The sequence below is a fragment of the Ruditapes philippinarum genome, unplaced genomic scaffold (assembly GCF_026571515.1).
Source record: "Ruditapes philippinarum isolate M1 unplaced genomic scaffold, ASM2657151v2 ctg22_1_1_1_1, whole genome shotgun sequence".
NCBI lineage: Eukaryota > Metazoa > Mollusca > Bivalvia > Venerida > Veneridae > Ruditapes > Ruditapes philippinarum.
In genome coordinates this window covers 288,121-310,733 of record NW_026859666.1, presented here as the reverse complement: position 1 = coordinate 310,733, position 22,613 = coordinate 288,121, and the positions used below count along the sequence as shown (strand labels likewise).

Sequence of the window (22,613 nt, the reverse complement as noted above, 5' to 3'; positions counted from 1 at the left end):
CATACATTAGCTCACTTTTGTCGCTCTGTCTATATTATTTTTAAATTCCATCACCTATTGGAGATAGTTTTATATTTAGTGTTATTTTCTTTCTTTATTTTATCACCCCTCAGAATCAAATTCCCGTGGGTCTTTGAAATGTTTCACGGCGGGAAAGTATCGAAGGCAAAGTGTCCGATCATGTCAGCAAACAACCTCTTTTTCTCCAAATATAACTTGTAAGTCGACATTTGTACTGAACAGTTTTAAAACCCTAACATAAATTCAAATAAATCATAAAAATTATAAGAAATAAAACTTTTACTACCAATCACTCACAATGCCAGGGTCATAGGTCGACTTCCCGGCCTTATTGATGATACGCCTACATACCACTTTCAGACATAATTATGTTAAGCAGAGTGGTACCAAAAGTTATGACTCGATTTGATTTTTTATCATGATTGTTAACTTGGTTAACCGGGAACATTTTGAGAATTGGTTCATTTTTCACTGTCACTTGCATTGTTTACTACTCAAGAGAGTGTCCGATGGTTTTTTACGTTTATTTTGAACTAATTATGATTTTTTAAAAATATTTTACTAGACAGATTTAAAACCAATAGATGTATGAATTATGGTCAACATTTAAAATTTCTTAAAATCAAAATATAAAAGACAACTCAGCTGGTTTGCTTCATCTTTTTTTTAATATTTACACACATATATATGCAATAAAGAATTAATATGCATGGACTTCAAAACATAAACATTATGCAAAAATACAAATATCTTGTTAATATTGCATAGTTCTATATATGCAAGAATTTGGAAGACGGAGACAGTTCATACAAAAATATTAGAATTACGTCATTTTTTCTAAAAATAAACGTCTTCTATTGCATGCTATTTTTATAGTTATAAAAATATATTCGTACAATTTTTTTACACAGAAATATATCGAAATCTATCTTTTTCCTTGAAAGAAAAAAAAATTATACATGAACAAAAATATTTCACGACGGACTATTTGTATATGGGCGTGGCCAAATACAGCATGGGTGTGGCCAAGATGATGCTTTATGTAGATGAAATACAGTAAGAAATACAAAAATGTTATTCAAGGCACCGGGATGACTTGTTTTCTGTTGAATAATACTCTGACCTTTTGTGTCAAATAAATAATGGATTTGCGAATTGTGATTTTTCTTGAAATACACGATCATAGTTATACAATCATTCAAACTTATGACTTAAAGACAGCAGTTAATTCTAATGGATATATTTGAAGATGAAAACGATAACAATTAGCAATGTCGTTTGCAAAATGAAACGAAATATTTTAGAATAGTTTAAGGCACATACAAATTTATTAAATAATACATTTCTTATGCACTGTCTTGATATAAAAGCATAATTTAAAAACGTTCACCTACAATTCGGGACTAAAATAAATTCTGTCAAAAGTTGAATTAAAATAAAACAATTTACAAACATAGCGAAAGCAAAACTTAAGTTATACATGATAAATGAAATAACAATGTCAAAATGAATGAATAAATGCGAAAATAAATAATTTAACATAAATTCATAAAACATTACACAATGACAGGTTCTATGTAACCTGGAAGAATGTTCAGGACACATATTCTCTCACATAAAGCACTGTTTCTAAGCTACATTATGTTATTTTTTCTCTCGACACAATGGGGAGTAAAACTATTATACATGTTTTCTATGTAGCACTTTTCTGCGTTGGCTCTCGACAAAGTTCCCGGTATAAATCAGAGATTTGTGGTCTCCCCGCCAGTTGTGCTAGTTTAACTTTTTCTCCATCGGGAATCGAACTCACGACAGTTTTTTCAAGTATATCTTTCCCACTGTTGTTCCCCGGGAACGGCGGCAGCAATTGGGTTGAACATTTGCCGAGACATGCCCATATGTGAATAGTTCAATGAGTGCATATATTGCGCATGCGTATTGCCCGGAGTGTACGTCATGTTTTGGTGAGCACTTCCTTCGAAACGAGACACGGACGAGTTACTGTAGTCAAATTTATTATCACACGGGTATCTCGGGGCAGGACCACGTGGGTGATTTGCTGGTTCAATCTTTATTCCAGACTCCGAATCGTCTCTCACTTTACAGCTAGCGTTTGTACTGGATCCTTGGAAACCAGGACTATGCATACTTCCGGTAGGTGATGACGTCTGCTGTGAGTTTTGGATGGCATTTGGGGAGTTTGCTTGATTGTTAGGTGAGTTTGCGCCAGATAAATCGTATGGTGATGGAATGTTATTGTTCGTGTTGTTTACGTTACTTGTATTCGTAGAGTTGGTTAGAGCACTGTAAGCCTGCATGCAAGAACCGGTTGATGGTCTGAAACAACCGGACCATGATGCTGCTGATGTCGTAGCATTGCCTTGGTAGCATGATGAGTATTGCTCCGATTGGTTGTGGCTGGTCATGTGACCTGTATTTGGGAGACCATTGGGTAGATATTGATCAAGTTCATGATCGTCGAATGTGTCGAGGGGCATGACCTCTGGCACTCCTAGATCTTGTAAATTCACTCGACTGAAATCTATTGGCTGGGCTTGTGGGTGACCTGAAATATCAAAAATAAAATGATTAAGTATGATGATTTATACATTTACTGTTTTGTTTTCTTTACACAGTTATATGTATTCAGCCTTTTACAGCGTTAAATGAAGTTAATAAAATCATTTATACCTGTATTTACTTTGTTTAAGGTGCATAACTACTTTAAATATTCTAATATCCTATCTAATTCAGAGGAAAATAAGTTACCTGGCATGTGTCTGGCCCGAAGACGGTCGTTCATGCACTTTTGTAGGTTCATGAGTTCTTGGTGGTTTGGTGTGGCTGGTGGTGTAGGAGGCCCGTGTGGGTTGTGAGGGCTCGAACAATCACTACTATCGTCACTCATATTGGAAGGTGATCCATCTGGCAAACCTTTAAACATTACGCCTTTAGGAAGTGGATTCGGGTTGTTGTTGTCCTGATTGGGGTTCTTTAGAGGTTTGCGACGGCGTGGCTGGTACTTGTAGTCGGGATGGTCCTTCTTGTGCTGGACCCGAAGTCTCTCTGCCTCGTCCACAAACGGCCTCTTTTCTTCCTCGTTCAGTAACCTGAAAATATACAAGGAAAGCACAACTGTTACTTCACTTTGTTTTGATCACTTTTTTCCTAATCATAAACATTCTTTGGAAACGATTCCATGTTTTGTTAGAGAGGACGATTTTTGTTTAGGATAAACATCATAATTATGGACATCCAAAGCTTTGAAAAAAAAACTTTAAATCTGTTCGGGTATAATTTTGTCATCCAGTGTTTACAAAATCTTCACGACACGACCTATCTTATTTCATAGATGAGATAAATGTGTTTTCAAGCACAGGTCGTTGTAGCGGTTAATTTACCAAAAATCTTTAAAAAGTGATGTGGCTACCGAGGTAAAAAATGTATCCTATCTATTTTTTTCGTAATTCCGTTATGTTCAGAGAGTGTGAAAGTAGTCTTAATAAATCTAAAGAGTGGAAGGTTAGATAACTATCTTTATTTTCATTTGTCTTAATACATGTAGAGGAACGGACTGAGGTAAACTACACAACAGGTGTTGTATCATTGTTAAGACACATGTGTGCACGAGTTTTCCTAATTTTGATTAATTTCTTACGCGTCAATCTATCATCTTAGATTAGCATTTTACGGTCGGAAAAAAATGTTGAATTTAGAAACACAAAGAAGCGTAAAACGTTAAAGTATAGCGGCGCGTTTACATCTTCATTAAAGTCGATGGATATGGATAGCTTTTATTGAAATATGTACGCTTATTTTTTTTCATACTTCTTCTTTTCCACCCGTAATTTAATCTAAGATTTTATGACTCACTCGATTACCTTAACCAATTTTTTTCCTACGAAGGTATTGAGAAAAATTTAGCTCTAATACTAACTAACCTAATGTTAGAGATGAGCACGAAATGTTCGCACTTAATGCGCTTGAAAAAAAGGACCAAATATGTATGTGGTAAGACTGATAGACTAGTAGGTTGTTGTTGTTGGTAAACTAATCCAGTTTTACTGGGTGTAATAAAAGATTGAATGGAAATACTCAGACTGGAGTCTGCCATAACGATTTTGGGGAATTTTAAAAAAAAATGTTTACACTCATTTAAATTTAGAATTGTATTATATTATGAATTATTTAAGGTGGGGATGCCTACATGCTGTATCAAATGACGGTGCTGAACCGACCAGGAGTTTAAACGAACGGTACAAATGGTTCAATAAACTTGTTATATTGTAATAAAACTTGTAAATTATTCTGTCTTAAAAATAATAAAGTCATGCGGATTAATTCAGAAATCAGAGAGGCGAAAAAAGTAAAAACCGCATTAATTATAATTTTTCACATTGACTTCATCAATTAATGTATACGTAAACTCCATCCTGCAATTAAAACGGACTATTTTATTGCGCGTACCTTCAAGCACGCAGAAACTCGACTGTAATTGAACACAATAAAATAAAAAGTGAACATTTTGAAATAAAAGCGCAAGTTTGGCGTAACAAATTCGATAACGAGATTATGACTTTAGCCGAGAGTAATAAATTTGAAATATGACCGGATATGACGTCATTAACGCGATAAATGTATATTTACCATTTTACCATTGGCATTGTCGAATTTTTCTAAGTCATGATTTGTAAAAATGTATTTTGAAAACCACCGTTGAATCACTCGATTAAGAAATAATCTTACTGATAAATTGATATCTAGTACCACGTTTATCTAACTTTTCCCTATTTTTATAAGTTAAATAAATGTCATCTTGTAAATTGTGTTAGACAGGAAAGGTGATATTGATATCAAATCAGTCACTAGATTTAACTTAACTAATTTCACTTCTGCTTTCCCAACCTGATGAAGTGTCCAATAGAGTCGGTATCATTTTTCTGTTTTTGAAATATCAGACATTATTTTTCTTCTGCCTTTTGTTGTGTTGAGAAAATTTAACCTTTTTGAAAACCTGAAGAGTGTAGACATTGAATGAAAAAATAATTATATGTTTAAACATGGTCAGTTCAATTGTATCTGGGAAGTTTTTTAAAGTAGCTACATTATTTGAGATAGGATAAGGCTATTGAAGTCACTGATAATTAATATGATAAAGATGCAACATGCGAAAGAATGGTACAACCCGAAGGCGTGTCAACATTTGGAGGGGTACTATTGTGACGGACAAGTGTTTGCCTTAAAAGCCTAATTATACTCTTTATTTTCTTACGGCGCAATAAGTTACCGGTACACCGTTTCTCAAGGAACTATTTTTTTGTCCTCGGATGAACCCAAAACTTATTGAACGGGAAATTCAAATTATTATCCGCAGTCATATATATGATTAAGGAAACTACTAAAAGAGGACAGGTTTATTAAGGCGATACCGATTATTTTCACCGGGCACATAAATTCGGAGCGTCGAACGTATACTAACGTAACGTTACAATTCTTTTGTACTTAATTCAACGTTGATGTGAGTTTTAAATTTAGCTTATGAAATCAGATTGACATGTGAAGTAATCGAGGTGGTGTATTTTCGCTTAATAAACCAACTAATTTCCATCTAGATAAATCATTAAACGCTTTATTCCAACAGGTGACACTGTAATTTATGAGACAAAGTTTTCAAATTAGTTTACGTACTAGAGAGTTCGACGTTTTCGTAAAACTTGACGAATATTTTTGGTGACGGATTGTCTTCCAGTGATAGATCGTTGGTTAACCCAACGACTAGTGACGGATTATGCGGATCAAATTGCTTCACAGAAATCTAATATACGACACAACATGACCATAATAATGCTGTGACCTGTGAATAATTAATTAATTTTCTAATGAAAACTTTGTTCTAACAAATTGCTATATCCCCCCTCCCCAGAATAATTTAAACACTTACACCTAAAGTTTCATCGTGCTTTTGTTTCACAAATGTTAAAATGCATGTTTTGTACACCAAGTATCATATTGAGTCGTTGAACACTATGTTTAGTAGCGTGCGGCAATTGAACAACTTATGATTTTTGGTGGTCTTTAACCGTATATGAACAAGATGTTGTGACATTGATTTTGATTGAAAGTTTCTTATAATAATACACAAATTATAACAATACATAAATCATTTTCGCAGTACTCAAGTACTGTAAGAAAAAAATCAAACAACGTGGTGTTTTTTTTTAGATACTAAATAAATTATTTCCAATAGTGATCACGTGACTTTAACGACTTATACGAAAAACAAATTAATGAATTGTTCTTCGAATTCCGACTTTATCTCAACTGACAATATCCGTTCAAGTAAATTAAACATGTATAATGATGGACACTTAATTATTAACTTAACATAGTCATCGTGTGGGCTACTTAAAATATTTGATATCGTACATGTAGACGTAAGAAGGCTATTTTAAGCCACAACTAAAATGCAAATCAGAGAAATTCCTTTCTCTCGCGGAAAGACAATTTGTCATAAACTGTAAAGACGGCATAAACATTCAGCTTCGCTAACCTGTTGTCTTATATTACCATAACAGATTTATAATAACTTCACCAGCTTATATTAATATCATGACAGCCTCCATGATTTAAAGTTCACAATAAAGCTAGTTCAAAATGGCGATGTCATGAAAACGTAAACACGCGATCTGCAAGATTTTCTGTGGTTGACCTCACTAAACTTGTGTTGCATAAAATATAAATATACAGGCCATCGCTTTTGACTGACAGATTGTTGCTATTTACGACTACTAATAGTTTATGTTCTGAAAGGTCGTGAGTTCTCATCAATGGCGGGTCTCTTTCATTTTAATTATACTCATTAATATTGATTATTTTACAATTTCATGAATTTTTGATTGTTTTCTATATGTTCATTTGTTTGTTTTATACATGTATGTCACATGTTTTAAATAAATAAAATTTTGAATTCCAAGACATTCCACTACAAGTTTCAATCAAGCACGGCTGTGATCCTTGCCTCTTCAAGTTTTGTTACAATTACCGAAAATATTTTTTAAAACGCGGAATGTATAAGTCACAATTTATTTTGACAATGATCAAATATAAGAGGCCAAAATGTCATAATTCAAGTAATTAGAGCTTGAAGGTGATATTCACTTGTTAAAATTGACAAGTTAAAGTGAGTGGTCTATCACTGTAAAACAGTAATGACAAGTTTTACTATGTAACGGCACCATTCGACCACTATAAATCAATGACAATGTGTTGTATGTCAACATGTACATAGATGATGTATCAATCACCGGACAGTGGCACATAACTTTAAAAATTGAAAGAAGACAACAAAATAATAATAATATAATAATATAAAACGACCACACAACGAAATAAAAAATGCATTTATAAATTGAAACGCGCATTTGTTTATAATATTATTAGAATCTAATCTGATATAAAATTCAAAACTGGAGGAATGAAATAAAAGATAGTTGATAATGTATAGATTAGCTTTAATAATTAATGTCAAATTAAAAATTATATGACCATACTGCATGTATAATTTTCTTCATTACACAATTATACATGAGTGTATCAAAAATATACTGTGTTTTCTGGATAGATAAATCTTATGCATGTATCATCAATATTTGTACATGTACAAGTATCTTATACACAACAATAACTCACATGTTTTATTAGTATATAGTCATCGCCGGGACAAATGTTTTACATTTTCGGATACTGAAAGGTCAAGGAGTTACATTTTATGATCCCATCCACTCGAGACACTTAGCTGACCAAGAAATGACCAATTCATACTATGATCTCTTATATCAAATCTTCTCAAATAACCGTGACCTGTTAATAATTAGTGCTTAATTGATGCTAATTCTTTAGTTAGGGAATAAAGTAAACACAAATTATAACAGCAAGACTCTTCATGTACACGACAGCCACTTCATTTTCGTGGTAAACTGAAGATGTATGACCCTCTTAGGCAAAAGTTTATTTCCAGACCCTTATAACAATATCACATTCCATGTGCAGGACATACCAATCCTAAACCTAATAAAAATATACATATAATATCTCAGGATAATGTATTAAAAATAAATCCTTGATTAAGAGTAGGCCGACATTTCAACCAATGGTTCTAAGAGCCCATTTCAATCACACCATCATTTCAATCACACCATCATTTCAATCACACCATAGCCTCAAACCACTGCTTTCTTTAGTACATTCACGATCTATTTCTCTAAAACCACGCATAACGAAAGCATAGTTTGATAATCATTTTCAAATTTCTGCAAAGTTACATTGTTTTCCTTTGTAGGAAAATCATATTATGAGAATTTGAATAATTTATACAATATACAAAGTAAATGTGATTTTATTTTGTTTAATATTGTACTATAATCGGTTATGTTCGTATATTCTGACTTAATTCATACATTAAAAATTCATTATTTTCCCGAAGTTTTTATTTTTTGCGAATAATTTTATACACACGTGTCTAAATATCCACGGAGATTTATTTAATGTGAAAGGAAGAGTTTGTGTTGACATCAAACATGCGAAGTAAAATTGCTTATCTGGTCGTTTTCTTATATTGAATACAACTTCCCATGTTCCCCTTTTATATGGAAATCGCAAACTGTTCACAAAATACAACTTTTAATTCTATTTACTAAGCTAGATATTAATTTTCATATTTTTTACAGTGACTAACGACCTACACGGGACGTTGTACCCAATTTTCTGCTCGGTTAACTATAGTTTCGTTATTTCAGTCTATCACATGAAATTACAATTTGTACCCGCATTCAAAGTGGTTATGAAAATTAATGAGCACGCGCTACGCTCTAGTAGGAATATTAAAGCATTTCAAGTGGAAAAATCTTGGCGAGCAAGAATAAACCCCTGAGCAGTTACATTTCAATTTACTAAATTTCTAAGTTTGTAATAATTACTAGCTGTGCTATACCGTTTATAAGGAGATAATTTCATTTTATGATTATTTGAGCTTGAAAAAATTGCAGATTATTACATGTTACTTTCAACAAATGAAATCAGATGGGTTTGTGAAAATTCGAAAAAAATATGCTCCTCATTACACATTATTACTTCTTTCCGTGCTTTGAATTTGTTACACTTGTAGATCATTAAAAAAATTAAAACGCGGAATGATTGATATTAATATTTTTGTTCTCTGATACTGCATGTTATTTACAAATTTCGAAATGAAAAATCGAATGAAAAATGACATCTTAAACGAACTGTTGTAATTTATTGGTAGATAATAAAGTGACATGTCCTTTATAAGAAATGGTAACCCTGACTTTGACTCTGCTACCTTCGCATTTTCTACAACGGGCCTACTTGACACGGCCCCAAGATCTCATCTATAAATCCCATATCTTTATCTGCTTTAGTAACAAGCTTTTTGTCAGGATTAATGTTATCTATATGTGTGTAAAGTTTATCATTTTGCAGATCTCAACCTTCAAGCGCATAGTCTCTTTCAAGTGTCTAAGTACAAATTTAAAATAACGACGACTTGCTACATCAAATATCGTTGTCGTCACGTAACGAGTCCTTTGACTTCTGGCAAAAATACGTTTATGATATACATCTCAATTATAAATATATATGCACTTGATCTTCTACCTTCCTTTAATTAAAAAAGCAAACATTTCTGGCCTAATTTAACAAAGAGAAAAATGACCTTTACATGCTTATATTTTATTCAATGACACTGTCCGTCAGTCTGCGATACCTTGGTGGTATATAGTTACATTTTTAAAACTGCTTTGAAGCTGAGACTTTCTTTTTCAATATTATTATATTAAAATGAGAATCAATAATTTAAATTAATTTTTTGCATTATGCATAGCAATGTAAACTCGTAAAAATCACTTTTCTAATATGACACTCCAAATCACGAAAACCCCTTATTCAAAACCGTAGATAATCATTGGAAAGAACATTTTTATGCTAAGAAGTATGTATGACGTAAACTGAAACCTCAGTAAAGGTACTTTGGGAGACTTGAGCCCGACTTAAACATGCCACTTCAATTTTGATGATACTTAACATTACGAGACAGATAAATTTACGTTGATATTTCAATCATACTAAAGTAAAAAAAAGCAAGCTTAAACTCCGAGTTTAAGAAATTAATATAGATTTTGTTATTACATCTGACTGCACAAAGTTCGTATGTAATAAATCTATGTAGGGCATTTATATTAAAATCAGCTATCGGTTTGAAGAATTAAAAAATGCAACAGGGTTGTTGAGTGGTTTAATCTACAAATTTATAAAAAACGTTGTGTGGCTGTTTTTTTGTTCATTATGTGGCAACGATAAAGTAAGTAAATAAAAAAAGAATATAATGAAAGGTTTAGGGGATGCATTTGATGAATAATGTTGGTGTTAAGATAAATTAGTGTAATTAAAATAAATAAACAAGTGTTGGACATTAGTTAACTTTGTCATGTTTTTATGCTGTTTATACTATACCGTGAATGATAAATTAAAATTGATATTGTGCTTGATACGGTAGGTAAAAGATACTTGAAACTTATTTACATAAAAAATGACATTTTTTTCTGCTCCCGTAAGCTGATAATTCGACATGTAATTGAAAAAAAAATTCTGAGTACTCTTAACGTATACCCTTAAAGAAAAAAATGTTTTGTTGGTGTTTTTTGCTGCTTTGTTTCGTCTAAATTTACGTTTATCAAAATTACAAATATTTCTTGCTTACTGATAAGCAATCTGGCAACAGTGACGTCGATAGCACAAATGGCTTATCAGTTTTGACAACCACCTTGCGAAAATATCATGTGGCAAGTACTTGATAATTATGATACTGTACTTTGACAAACAGAAGCAATCATATTAACAGCTATTAGAGAGGAAAATAATGTTAATTAGCGTTAATTGCTAATTACTACTCTGAGATAACGCTCGGTTGTCGTCTGCCAAGTGCGTCCAAGGTGTTTCTCGTGTCGTCATGGATTCACGAGAGCGTTCGCACTGTGGATGATGATAGATATCTGCAGGAAATAGTCCTCGGAAATATTGTTATCTTAAGTGAATATTATACACACATTGTCAAAAGAATTAGCCTTAAGTATTTCTAAAAAATGAAGTCAATGAAGTAAAAAATGCTTTTTTCTAAGATTTAAGCTTTGTTTTACGTTCAAATTATAAAAAAGGCTATGAAAAAAAAAAGATTATTCTTGAAGCATACCTCCAAAGTTTTCCCAAAGTTTTGCTCAGTTCAGCATTGTGCAAATGTGGATACTGGTCCGCTAACTTCCGTCTGGCTGCCTGAGCCCAAACCATGAAAGCATTCATTGGTCTCTTAATGTGAGGCTTTCTCTTCTCACCACCCGGTCCTCTCTGTGGCATAGGGATAAGGGACCAGTCATATCCTTTCAAGACGTGAGAAACTGCCTCCTGAATTTTCTCCGGCAGTGCGTCGCCGTCAACGTCAACTTTCTTCAAGTCCGGCGAAAGAGCCGTCGGGCTGCATGGATCACCATGACTATCGTCGGTGTCACTCATAGTATCCCGCAAGGTTGTATCTAACATGAATATTATTTTAATAAGTCCACACAAAAAGTCACTGACACCTTAAGTCAACTACTTTAATACTTCGCACTTTTTACGCACAAGATAAAATGTTTATGCTTATTGTTCTGACATCAACTTTTCAACGTATTTTTCTATGTTACGAACAGATGCATTAATTGTTTTATTAAGTAGAATTATATCATTCCTGGAGATGAAAATGCGCGAGTGTATCTCAGAAACTGTCAAGGTGATTATGATAGTATTTCGTTCTTACGTTGTAAAGAAATAGCTACTGGCCACGATAACTTTAGAGCATGAATACACCTCAGCCAATAGCAACGAGCTACTGTTATCGTAACCCCGCCTACTCTTGTCACGCGCGTGGGGCATAGGGGTGAATTATGCTACCTGTCAGAGCTAATTTACATAAACGTGGTATCAAAGAACTTCCTATCATAGTAAAATAATCCGAACTTGTAGTATTTGATTAAATGACATAAAATGAGTAATTTTTTCATTATTAAGCGTAATTTTTAAACTTGTTAGATTATTAGTCAGTGTTTCACAGAAAATGACCACATTCACCAGAAAATTAGAAGTTTATGTCCCAAAATGGTTCATAAATTCAACCTTATGCGTTTTCTTGATTAGACATTTTTTGTAAGTTTTTAAAACCAGAAGAACAATTACACCTATTTTGTGTTCCAAATCCACCTGTGTAAAACATCATTATTTTGTTTTGAAATGACAAAACGTGATTTTCTATTACAAATAAAAGATGAAGATATGCTATATATAAATAATACATGTCGGCATTATATGATATATCTTTTTAGCAGACGACATTCTACAAATCGTGCAATATCCATCCTCGGTTTAAGATGGATAATGTTAGAAAACGTTACAAATTACGCAGATTTTTCAATTATTTTCACGGTTTGCGTGAGGGTTATATAAACGAAAATGAAATAAACATATGAGCCGAATTTAATGGTAGAAAAATTACGGCCTGTAATTTCAATGTTATGGACCTGTGGTTGACTTCACAGTGGGACACCGAATAAGTACAGGTTATCTTTTATAAATTGTAACATTTGTAATTTTTATTTGTTTCTAATTCGTTTGTGATGGTTTTCTTTCAATTTAGATTGGAAGTGTACCGTTTTAATTTTGTCTTTAAGATTTTGTAAAGTATGAACTGGCGCAAGCTTTGACGGGTGAGTGCAAGCCTGAACCTGTATCCTCAACAACGTACATGAATATTTGTCGTCTGCTTCTTCCACTAATGTCACTTTGTAACTACTTGTTCATTTTTCCAAGAAACAGAAGCTTATTAATTAACTTGAGCTCGAATTTGACACTGACTTGTGATTACATTTAAAAGATGTCCAACTAAACATTTGAGTTTTTTTTTTCTTCAGAGATTTTGATCAAATCAGATATACATCAACTTGTTGTGGCCTCCATGAACTCATAAGGGCGAATTTAGCATTCCAGTCATTCATTTTTTTTGGAGTTACCCTTTCCTGAAGTAAGTGCTGGTTCTTTAATCCTTACCATGCTAAATATCTTTAATGAACCCGCCCATCTTTCATATCTGGACAAATTTTTTTATTTTTTTCAGGATTTTGTTTAAAAATATGTACTAAGTAAAAAGCGAACTATGCAGACCATGATCATGGCGGCACGGACACGCTGGATTATCATCGTCTGCCGCCATCAGTCTAAGGGTTAACGTATGTTATATATTATTATTAGTAGCTAAACACGGGATCTCAGTTTAAAATATTACTCGAAAGTCTCAGCATAAGTTAGTTAGCGTAACCAGGATCAAACTTGAGACCCCTGAATTTGTAGTCAAATAGCCGTACAACTTGAAGGCTTGCAAGCACCTCTGTAATGTGAGAAGTTTTTTTTTATATATTTCTTCCCCGTTGTTCAAGACCATAAATATGCCAAACCAAGCGTGCTCCGATTACTAACATTTTGTATGCCACCAGTATTCATAGTGAAGAACAGTCAAAACTTGTTAATTTCTTAAGCTTATTTGCTGGAACGTTTTTATACATCTTTTGCATAAGATCTGCTCCGATAGAACAATTCTGTCGTCTTAATGTCATTACAGATCTGAATCTAACGCTATTTGAAAAAAATGGCATCTTATTTTTAGAACATCTCGGCATGACGACTTGTGGTATATGGAACGATTTACGGCATTCACGCCGCGATTTTACGGCCATTATGTTTATAAAAGTGAATTTGATACAAGATTTTAAATGTTTTATCAGTTTTTATGTGTACAAAGGGGCTGAATTTACGTGAGTAGTTTTGCGGTGGCCTAATTTAAGGATAGAATGGAACCACACAGGGTTCGACACCTTTAAGCACGGACAGAATTTTCATACGCATGTTTTCATGCATTTTCATTTGACTTTTATACGACACGAATTGATCTTAAAGATAAAGTGAAACCACTAGCGTATCCAACATTATGTGTTTGTTTAAAATAGTTAAATATTCGGCTTTTTTTCTCGTTAATTCATCATTACACACAGGTTCCTATCAGATATGGTTTAAATACATCTTTGCAGAACTCACGTTTTTCGTGAATGCACTTGCCCTGTTCATTTTGATACTTCAAGTACTTTGATAGCCAGAACTAAAATCAGTCTGCTACGATAATTAAGTCATTTTGCATTAAAATTCATTAGAAAATATTCTGCAAATACTGATTAAATTTGAAGAAATCGTGGTAATATTTAGAACCTTGAAGTTTCATGCTGTAGATATCAGGTGATTTTAGATAAGGAGACGAAGAAAAAACAACAACACAATTTTGACATAAGTGTTTCTTTTGACGGTTCAAATAAATGTATTTTTGATAAGTGTTTAAGACTGTATTTTTTTAAATAATAACTTATTCCCCATTCCTCAAATATCTGTAGGAGACTTAGCGAGGAGTGTCAATTTTTGTCTTAGTCACAGACAACAGTCAGCAAATTCCCGCGCTAATTGCACTGAAACACCGTAATACATGCGCATAGAATTATGGGTATTATTTCATATTTACCCACAACAGTCCGGTAGATTGCAATCAAGGCTATATTACACATGTAGCATATATACATCTCACTTTCTATGTGAAACTAATTTGCCAAATTATCTCATGAAATGATATCGGATCAGAAAATTTCATTAAGCACCCATTTGACTCAGATTCTCACCATTTCAGTCGATATTGTTACTAATTTGGCCCGTATTAGTATCTGGTTACCAAGGTTACACCTACTACGGGTTAGCGCTCCCCGGGTATACGGTTTCCGGATACGGTTACCCCGGGGATTTTATTTCCTCCCATTGTAATATCAGATATTTTTGCACGGAGGAGGTAAGTGAGTACATGTGATGTCACGTGACCTTTGATATCCGATATGTAAACAAAATGTATTTGAATTGTACTAAAAAATCATTTGTATGTTATTTTTTATATAGTTAAATAATTCAAATTTATTATGGTTTTTATGAAACTTTCTTAGTGTTTTATTTGATACGAAGCTTGATTTTTTTTCATGAAATTTGAAAAATTCCTGTCCTATGTATTTAAAATCTGTACATGTAATGAGATGGGGGTTGAAAGGCCGATGGGCACACTTTAATAAATCCGTTGTCAGTGTCGTTGTCACTGTCAAATATGAATTTTAAAATGTCTAAAATGATAAATCAACGTTAACTGTATACATTGACAGATAAAACAGTTATTACCCCTTATCGCAAGATCTTTACTTGTTACATTACACGTGCATAATAAATGGTGTCACCTTGTAGTCCTGAGCATTTTATTTCTTAAATTATGGAGCATTTATCTCGAACAGAGATAAAAGAAGACATTTTGAACTAATTTGTAAAAAAAATGTAAAAAAAAATTAACCAATTAAACAACAACATACTCGAAATAGAAACGCTATTTCGGCATTAAATATAAAAACAGGTCTATTGTGTTAAATATTAATTTTAGTTTCTTATGAATCCCCTAAATTATAGGACCGAGGACATATTATTAAGAAAACTATGACATTAATTACATGTAATAACTTTTTAAAATTAAAAATATTGTTTTCTCATTATATATTTTGTTCAACTATAGATTAAAATCGTTCAACCGTTATATACTAACATTATTTATTTTTAAATCATTTAATTTTAAAGTGTGACTGCAAAACATCCGGTAGCACACCCGTCCCTAAAAGAAAATCGGGTTACCTAGTCGGTGATTGACTGGTGATTACTCAAACTATACTTTCGAAAAGAAAAACTTTTTCTTTGCTTTCGTGTATAAATTTAAGATACCAGCTGTACCGCCCCATCACAGTTTCTGTTAAAAATTCTCATTTCTATCCAGTTTTTCTAGACTTTACTCTTTCAAATATCACAAGTAATATAAGTATACCGCGCCATACAATATTCGCATAGCATCAAATATACGTGGATCACTTAAACGCGTATTTCCATTTAACACTTACTTGCTGATTTTCAACTTCTCAACTTCTAACTCTCACCCTACTAAATATCATAAAAATATACTTGTACATCTTTCAAATTGAAATAAAAAAAACTTTTATCATGTTTAGTGAAAATTTCAATAAAAGTATCGACTGAATATCGAGCAATACAGACTATGATCGGACATGTGGGTATGTGCTTGCTGATCCTAGTCAACACTGGTCGTATGGGTAGATTCAGTTGCCCTTTAAAACGTTTTGAAATACTGTCACTTTTTTAAGTTATATATTTGCTTTCTTCAACAAAAGTGCAATATCGTAGTGAAGTGGTTGTAAATATATAAATAAAATCGTTTTTATCGCCTTTTGTACTTATAATTAAATACATGTATCTTTTTATATTTAATACAAAAATCCAAAAAATCTCAAAGTAACTAAAACAAAAAAATCTTGCAATCTACTCTCCTAACCTTCAGTCTTCCGCCGGACATACACATACCCAAATAAGATTAACCAGCCCATCCGTCTGCCTATGGTTTGCATTTTTCGCTTTTCCATCAGTATATAGTTTGAAATTTTCACTGAAAATGACACATGGTTTTGTTCAGACATAAAGATGGACGTGTTCATATTATAAGATACAAATTTAACATGTATTTAATTTGGTAAGAGTTTAACACTTGCAGTTTACTTTGACGCGTACTCTTTTTTATGTTCAACTGTTGATCTTCAAATGCTTTATTGCTAAGTTTCAATATGAACATAATATATCACCATACATTACCACCTCACAGTATGAATTTTGCATATTTAGCGGTCGTTTAAATGACTTTATTGCACTAAGATTGACATTTGCTGATACAACCCAAGGTGTTGCCTTATGTTCCAATTCAATGTCATTATATGTCAAAATATTGCACAATAAAAATAGAAAAGATTTAAAAATGGAGAAAATAGTTATATTATTTGCTATGCGTAAAAATGATCATAATTTGAATTTCCGGCATCGGAGAGACAAAAATTATTTTGATTAACATAAGAAAAGCCAAATCACTAAACCTACAATTTAAAAGTATAACATTTTTATAACATAAATAATAAAGTTCTGTTGGATAAGCAGAGTGTCTGTCCCACGTTCTGAGGTGTCACGCAAATTGACCTTGAGAAGAAAATAAAAAACAAAAAGAAAAGTGCACTGATTGGATTATCTTTACTTATTCAGTTACTAAAAATGTACTTTTAAAAATAAGGTACAACACCCATTAGAATCATCATTTGCTAAATACAGTTGTTTTGACGGATGTTAGACTCTCCAAACAGCAAGAATACTCACGAAAATTACGTGAAAATAGCTCCACTCACTCCCACTTAAAACCTTAGCGTTGACTTACATATTGCTTACATGTAGACTTTGTCCGAAATCAAGTATTCAACGAAGTATTCATCCATATTTTTCCACATTCGTCGTATAACTGTAATTTTTTCAAGTTTCATACGTAAGTGTTAAATAGATAACTGATTTCCTATGTGACACCGAAATCAAGTGTATTTTCAAGTGTATTGCCACAGGAGGGCTTAATTAAAATATGTACAGTTAGTGTCTTTTCAAGTATCAATTTCCTTGGAAAAAAACAAACCCCGAAAATTTGTCCATGTAGGTGTGAATATTATGACCACTCCTATACGAAAGTACATAAAATATTTTTGTACGTTTCAAAAATAGTAATGCAAAAAGAAAGGAAATGAAAAATTAGAAACAACGTGGTACAACCATTGATGGGTACCAGTTCGACAAAAACCGGGAACAGGATGAACAGTTTGAACAATGCTGGGCCTCTTAGGGGCATCAGTCACATATGCAATAATAAACCTAGAATGTGAAATATTATAAAAAGAGTTCCACAAGATATACTAATGTACTTGATGGCATATATAAATCAAAATGGCAAATAGTCCATAAATTTACCGGAAGTCAGGGTATAACAGACGGCTTACGACCGAAAAAGCGTGCTCGTTGCGGACTATTGTAGCATAAAAGAACTAATAGCAAAGCTGATGCTTCGCAACACTATCCCTTAACATGCTGGAATGGAAAAGAAATGTTCCCAACTGTTCCCAACATCGACACATAAGTAAAAAAAAGCAAATTCTTATTAATTTATGCAATTTGAGTAGGCCAAGAGCTTTAGTATTTTGTATAATTATAATATTAACTTTTTAAGGACCAGCGGTGAAAACCTAGCTAGCCTTGTACTTCCAAGAAGTCTGACAAAAGTCCATGCTTCTTTTGAGGCTCATTTTGATATTGGTGAAATAGCTTGAAAAAACAATGGTCTGTTTCTATTTCAAATAAAAACAAATTCATTAAAATTCATAATGCAAATACAACTGGGTAAAGGTTAAAACCATTGCAAATATAATATGCCTTATACATACTGAAATCTTTTCTTTCTTTCTTCTTTTTGGTAGTGTCATGAAACAAGAATAAAAAGTTAAAAGCAACACACATAGTAAGTTTATTCATGGAGCTAAATATTGTATATATATGTGTGGTTTATTTTAGTGGTTTTACACTTTGCCTACTAGCAGTAATTGAAACTACCCCTGACATATGTATCGGCCTGCGACATATGCAGACACATAATCAGTCGTTACATCCGTGTCACCAAATCATGGTCTACACAGTTTAACATATTTTCATGTCTTCCCTTTAAGCGTTGAATGGTTTTGCCCTGAGTGAAAGATGGGCAAGTCCATTTAAGATATTCTAGCGTGGTAACTGTTAATTATCCTCAACAAAATAACAAGTTTTTCTATTCCAAAAAAAAAGAAACTTTATATATTCTTGAACACCTTCAAATATTACCATTGTATGATTGATGCCATTTGTTTACGAAGATTGACGGGATGAGCCGGAAAGTTACGAATGCGTTGGAGGTTTACAGTGTTTTACGCAATATTATTAATGTTTGTCAGGTGAAGGACTTATAAAATCTTTCGGAATCAAAATATAAATAACATTCTTCATAATAAATGTACAGAATCAGAAATAAATCTCAGAAGTAGAAAAAGAGTCACCACAGGTGCCTTGACAAGAAATCTGCATTTGATTTTTTGTGTTTATGCAATATATGATGGCGATGATATACGGTTGCAGTAAATCTATGTAAATTAAAGTATCATTATATGCAACATAACTTTATTTGAGAAGTTTTAATGTTGTAAATACGGCTTAGGAATAATTTAGATGGTTATAAAATTAATTAAATAAACGTATTAATCATACAATGACTTTTATAAGCAATGAATAGATAATGTATTAGTATATAGATAAATGTTAAATCATTTGCACTTAAATACATTCTTATCAAAATTTTGACCTGGATTTGAATGACCTTTGACATGGACATCTGTATGAAATAAAGTTAATGCATTCACTTATTTGAACAACTTTAAAACAAACGAAAGGTTTATCTGAAATTTCAGCCAAAAGGGCTAGTTTTAAAAGCACGGAGCTTATTGGATGTTCGAGTTTATTAAAGTCAGGGGGTTAATATTCACTTCGAACCGAGTTTATTGAAAAGCCCGAGAACTGAATTTAAAGTCGGGCGTCTAAACCGAAATTTTAAGCCAAACGGCTCTTGATAAACCAAAGCTCTTGATAAACAAATGACAAGAAGTTTATGTTAACTGTTTGGAGAATTCTGCAGATACCAATGCGCAATAAACAAGGTGTGTCAACGTCACTATTTTACATAATATTTTTTTATATTATCAATGAATAGGTAACACGTAGTTATTTATGTTGACGTCATGTCCGTTTTTGTTTGAACTTTAGGTTAATTACGTTTTACAGACATCTTAATTGGGAATTATGAAAACTATCAACATTTATGAACAAGAATAATAAACTTGTCTCTATCAGAATATGAATTTTGAAGTTTTGAATTAACTGATATTATAAAAGTTAGGAGTTTTGTATTCAGATTTAAGTTTCAAAAAAAGGTATTGTTTAATTTATAGTGCGTCACTGACTTTATTTCTAACAAAAGAACATGCGATGATGGGACGTGAGCACGTGATCTGTTAACGCGCGCGCGTACTATGTTAATGTTACCATAAAAGTGCGCGTTTAATGCAAAAAATATGTTTTAAATTGTATTCAAATATACTATATAATATGTACAATTTATATATTGTTATTATATCAATCTTATTTTGTATGTAAATGATATACTCTCATTTAAAACATAATACAAAGTGTAATCGTTATTTTTTTGTATTCTTATGAATTTATTAAATTTGGACATAACTATGGAAGTCTTCTTAAAATATATGAATACCGTTATATTGTTTTGTAGAGAATAATTTATATCTTAAAATATTACGTCATATTATCCCGCTGTCATATAAAATTGCAAGTACTGCATGATTATTTAATTTTCTGTAATATTGCCCACTAATAATAAAAAGTTTATTCTTTAATATGCTTTCTTTGTTCACGGTGCATTTAAGTTGAGGCAACAGTCTCTTGAATATGCTTTTTAGTTTGATTCTTGTATTCTTTTTGCTTTTTGTTATTATTTGTAAATGGTAGCGAAATTTCAGACCCTGATGTTCTTATTTGCAAAAACCGAAAGTAGTCCAAACTCCTCGAAGCGGTTGCTTCCCTTCATACATGTACATTACGCTGAAAAATGAAGGGGAGATCACTGCGTAAAGATTGTCAAATGACAGGCGCATTAATTTTCGTAACGAAAAAAATAGTTCCCGAATGGCCGAAGATTTCTAATATTGTATAATATTCTATTGTGTTATTCTTATAGATATACATGCTTATATTCAGCTCCATGATTATTTACTTCAGTGTTAAACAACAGGTTTACCGTGAAATTAATAAGGTTTTACAAACTCTAATTTAGAATAATAGGGTATTCTTTAGGCTGTCATCTTATACCTCCCCAATGGTCGAGGGCTTTGAAAGCTAGAGGTCTTGAGTTCAAATCCCAGTTCAGGCAACCCATTTTTTTAAGCCAAATAAACATTGAATTGAATGTCAGTGTTGCAATAAGTCTTATAGCCAATTTACTATACATGTAGTTATAACACTGGAAACAGCATTGGTGACACTATACAAACAAATTGGTTTATAATCTCACAACCTTCACCTTTCTGACATTCTGAGACCCAAACAATTCTGCCTTCTGTGCTTTGATATATTATGTGTTATTATGTTTGTAATTATTGAACTATTGGCCATATTTGTTTGATACTCTGTTAATGGCCAAAGGTAATGTGCATTGGCCGGTTTGTCAATAAAATGAAAGGAATTTAATACACAGAGTTGATGAAGAGACCTAAACTGACATTGTACTGTATAAAATTTGTAAAATACATTTTATAATTCTTAACCATACATATGTTTGTTGCAATACAATACAATACAATACAATACTAGCTTATAAGTTATGATTTTATATAAAAAAAATTAAAACTGTGTTGGTTTTTGATATATTTGTCCTATACAAAATGACCAAGTTATGTTATTGATTTATTTTTATTTCTCATATTAAGCCGCACTACTTTATGCAAGTCCGGAAAGTTGGAATTTGAAATATTTAGAATACATGCAACCTCCACTTATCCCCGTATGAAGCTGATAACTAACACTCACTTAATGCTAATTGTTCACATCTTTAGATATCATCTATTTTTACTCTTTTGCGTCACACTTTTAATGACGTATGTAAGTGTATTTTTGCTTTAGATGTTTTTTTTTAATAGTTTAACATAATATTTGTGCATGTCGTCTGCAGTGGTGAATTAATCCGCTATTTTAAATAATTTTTTTATACATTTCAGCTTAAGCAAACTTTTGGATTACATAGTTTGTCATATTGTAAACGTCAAGGTACTAAGATGCGACAGTTTTTTCGCATTATGCCTTTTCGACCCACCACACGAAAAACTGTATATTGCAAAACAAAAATAACTCTTTTTATGGATTATTACTTCACACTAAACCCGATTTATACGCCAGCAATATATACAATGTTGCTAGTTAAGTAACAAATCAGACTTCTTTAAGAAAAATGACTAATAACTCCAATGCAGCTATGTCACTTTTCTGCAAAAGCATATTTTGTTAAACTGGGACGAAATATGAGGATCTTTCTTTTATGACGTCACAGTTCTTTTGGTTTACGATGCTATTTTGTGAATAAATCATTTCAACGTTTATGCTACATGAAAAACGAATATAAATATCGTTAAAACATTTTTTGTCGGTAGAAATGCACTGTAGTACGAAAGATTGCCTAATTGATATTACACGTTAATTGAAAAGTATATATCATCTTTTATGTTTAATTAAGAATTCGGTTTTTTATTCAAAGCACTTTATTTTAAAATCAAATTCAGATATAACGGCAATGCGACGATTTTATAATGTCTTAGAGATTAGAATTAAAAACAGCTGCGAAAACTGCATTACACTTAGATTCA

General features: G+C 32.3%; 1 protein-coding gene across 1 annotated transcript; it reads right to left on the bottom strand.

The window, feature by feature from the left end:
• Positions 1–1,071: 1,071 nt before the first annotated feature.
• Positions 1,072–11,889, bottom strand: LOC132757430 (transcription factor Sox-8-like). Its single transcript, XM_060748714.1, has 3 exons — positions 11,285–11,889; positions 2,791–3,131; positions 1,072–2,587 (listed from the first exon to the last, which is right to left on the bottom strand). The coding sequence occupies exons 1-3, from the start codon at positions 11,626–11,628 to the stop codon at positions 1,842–1,844; spliced, it is 1,431 nt and encodes a 476-aa protein (XP_060604697.1). The 5' UTR covers positions 11,629–11,889; the 3' UTR covers positions 1,072–1,841.
• Positions 11,890–22,613: the final 10,724 nt, after the last annotated feature.

What these genes read in the sequence shown, in the direction of transcription:
- LOC132757430 (XM_060748714.1), bottom strand. Translation starts at nt 11,628, where the DNA reads ATGTTAGATACAACCTTGCGGGATACTATGAGTGACACCGACGATAGT. An exon ending in ACTTTGGGAAAACTTTGGAG is followed by an intron (nt 3,132 to 11,284) that starts GTATGCTTCAAG and finishes GTATATTTTCAG; the next exon opens with GTTACTGAACGAGGAAGAAA. An exon ending in TCGGGCCAGACACATGCCAG is followed by an intron (nt 2,588 to 2,790) that starts GTAACTTATTTT and finishes TTGATATTTCAG; the next exon opens with GTCACCCACAAGCCCAGCCA.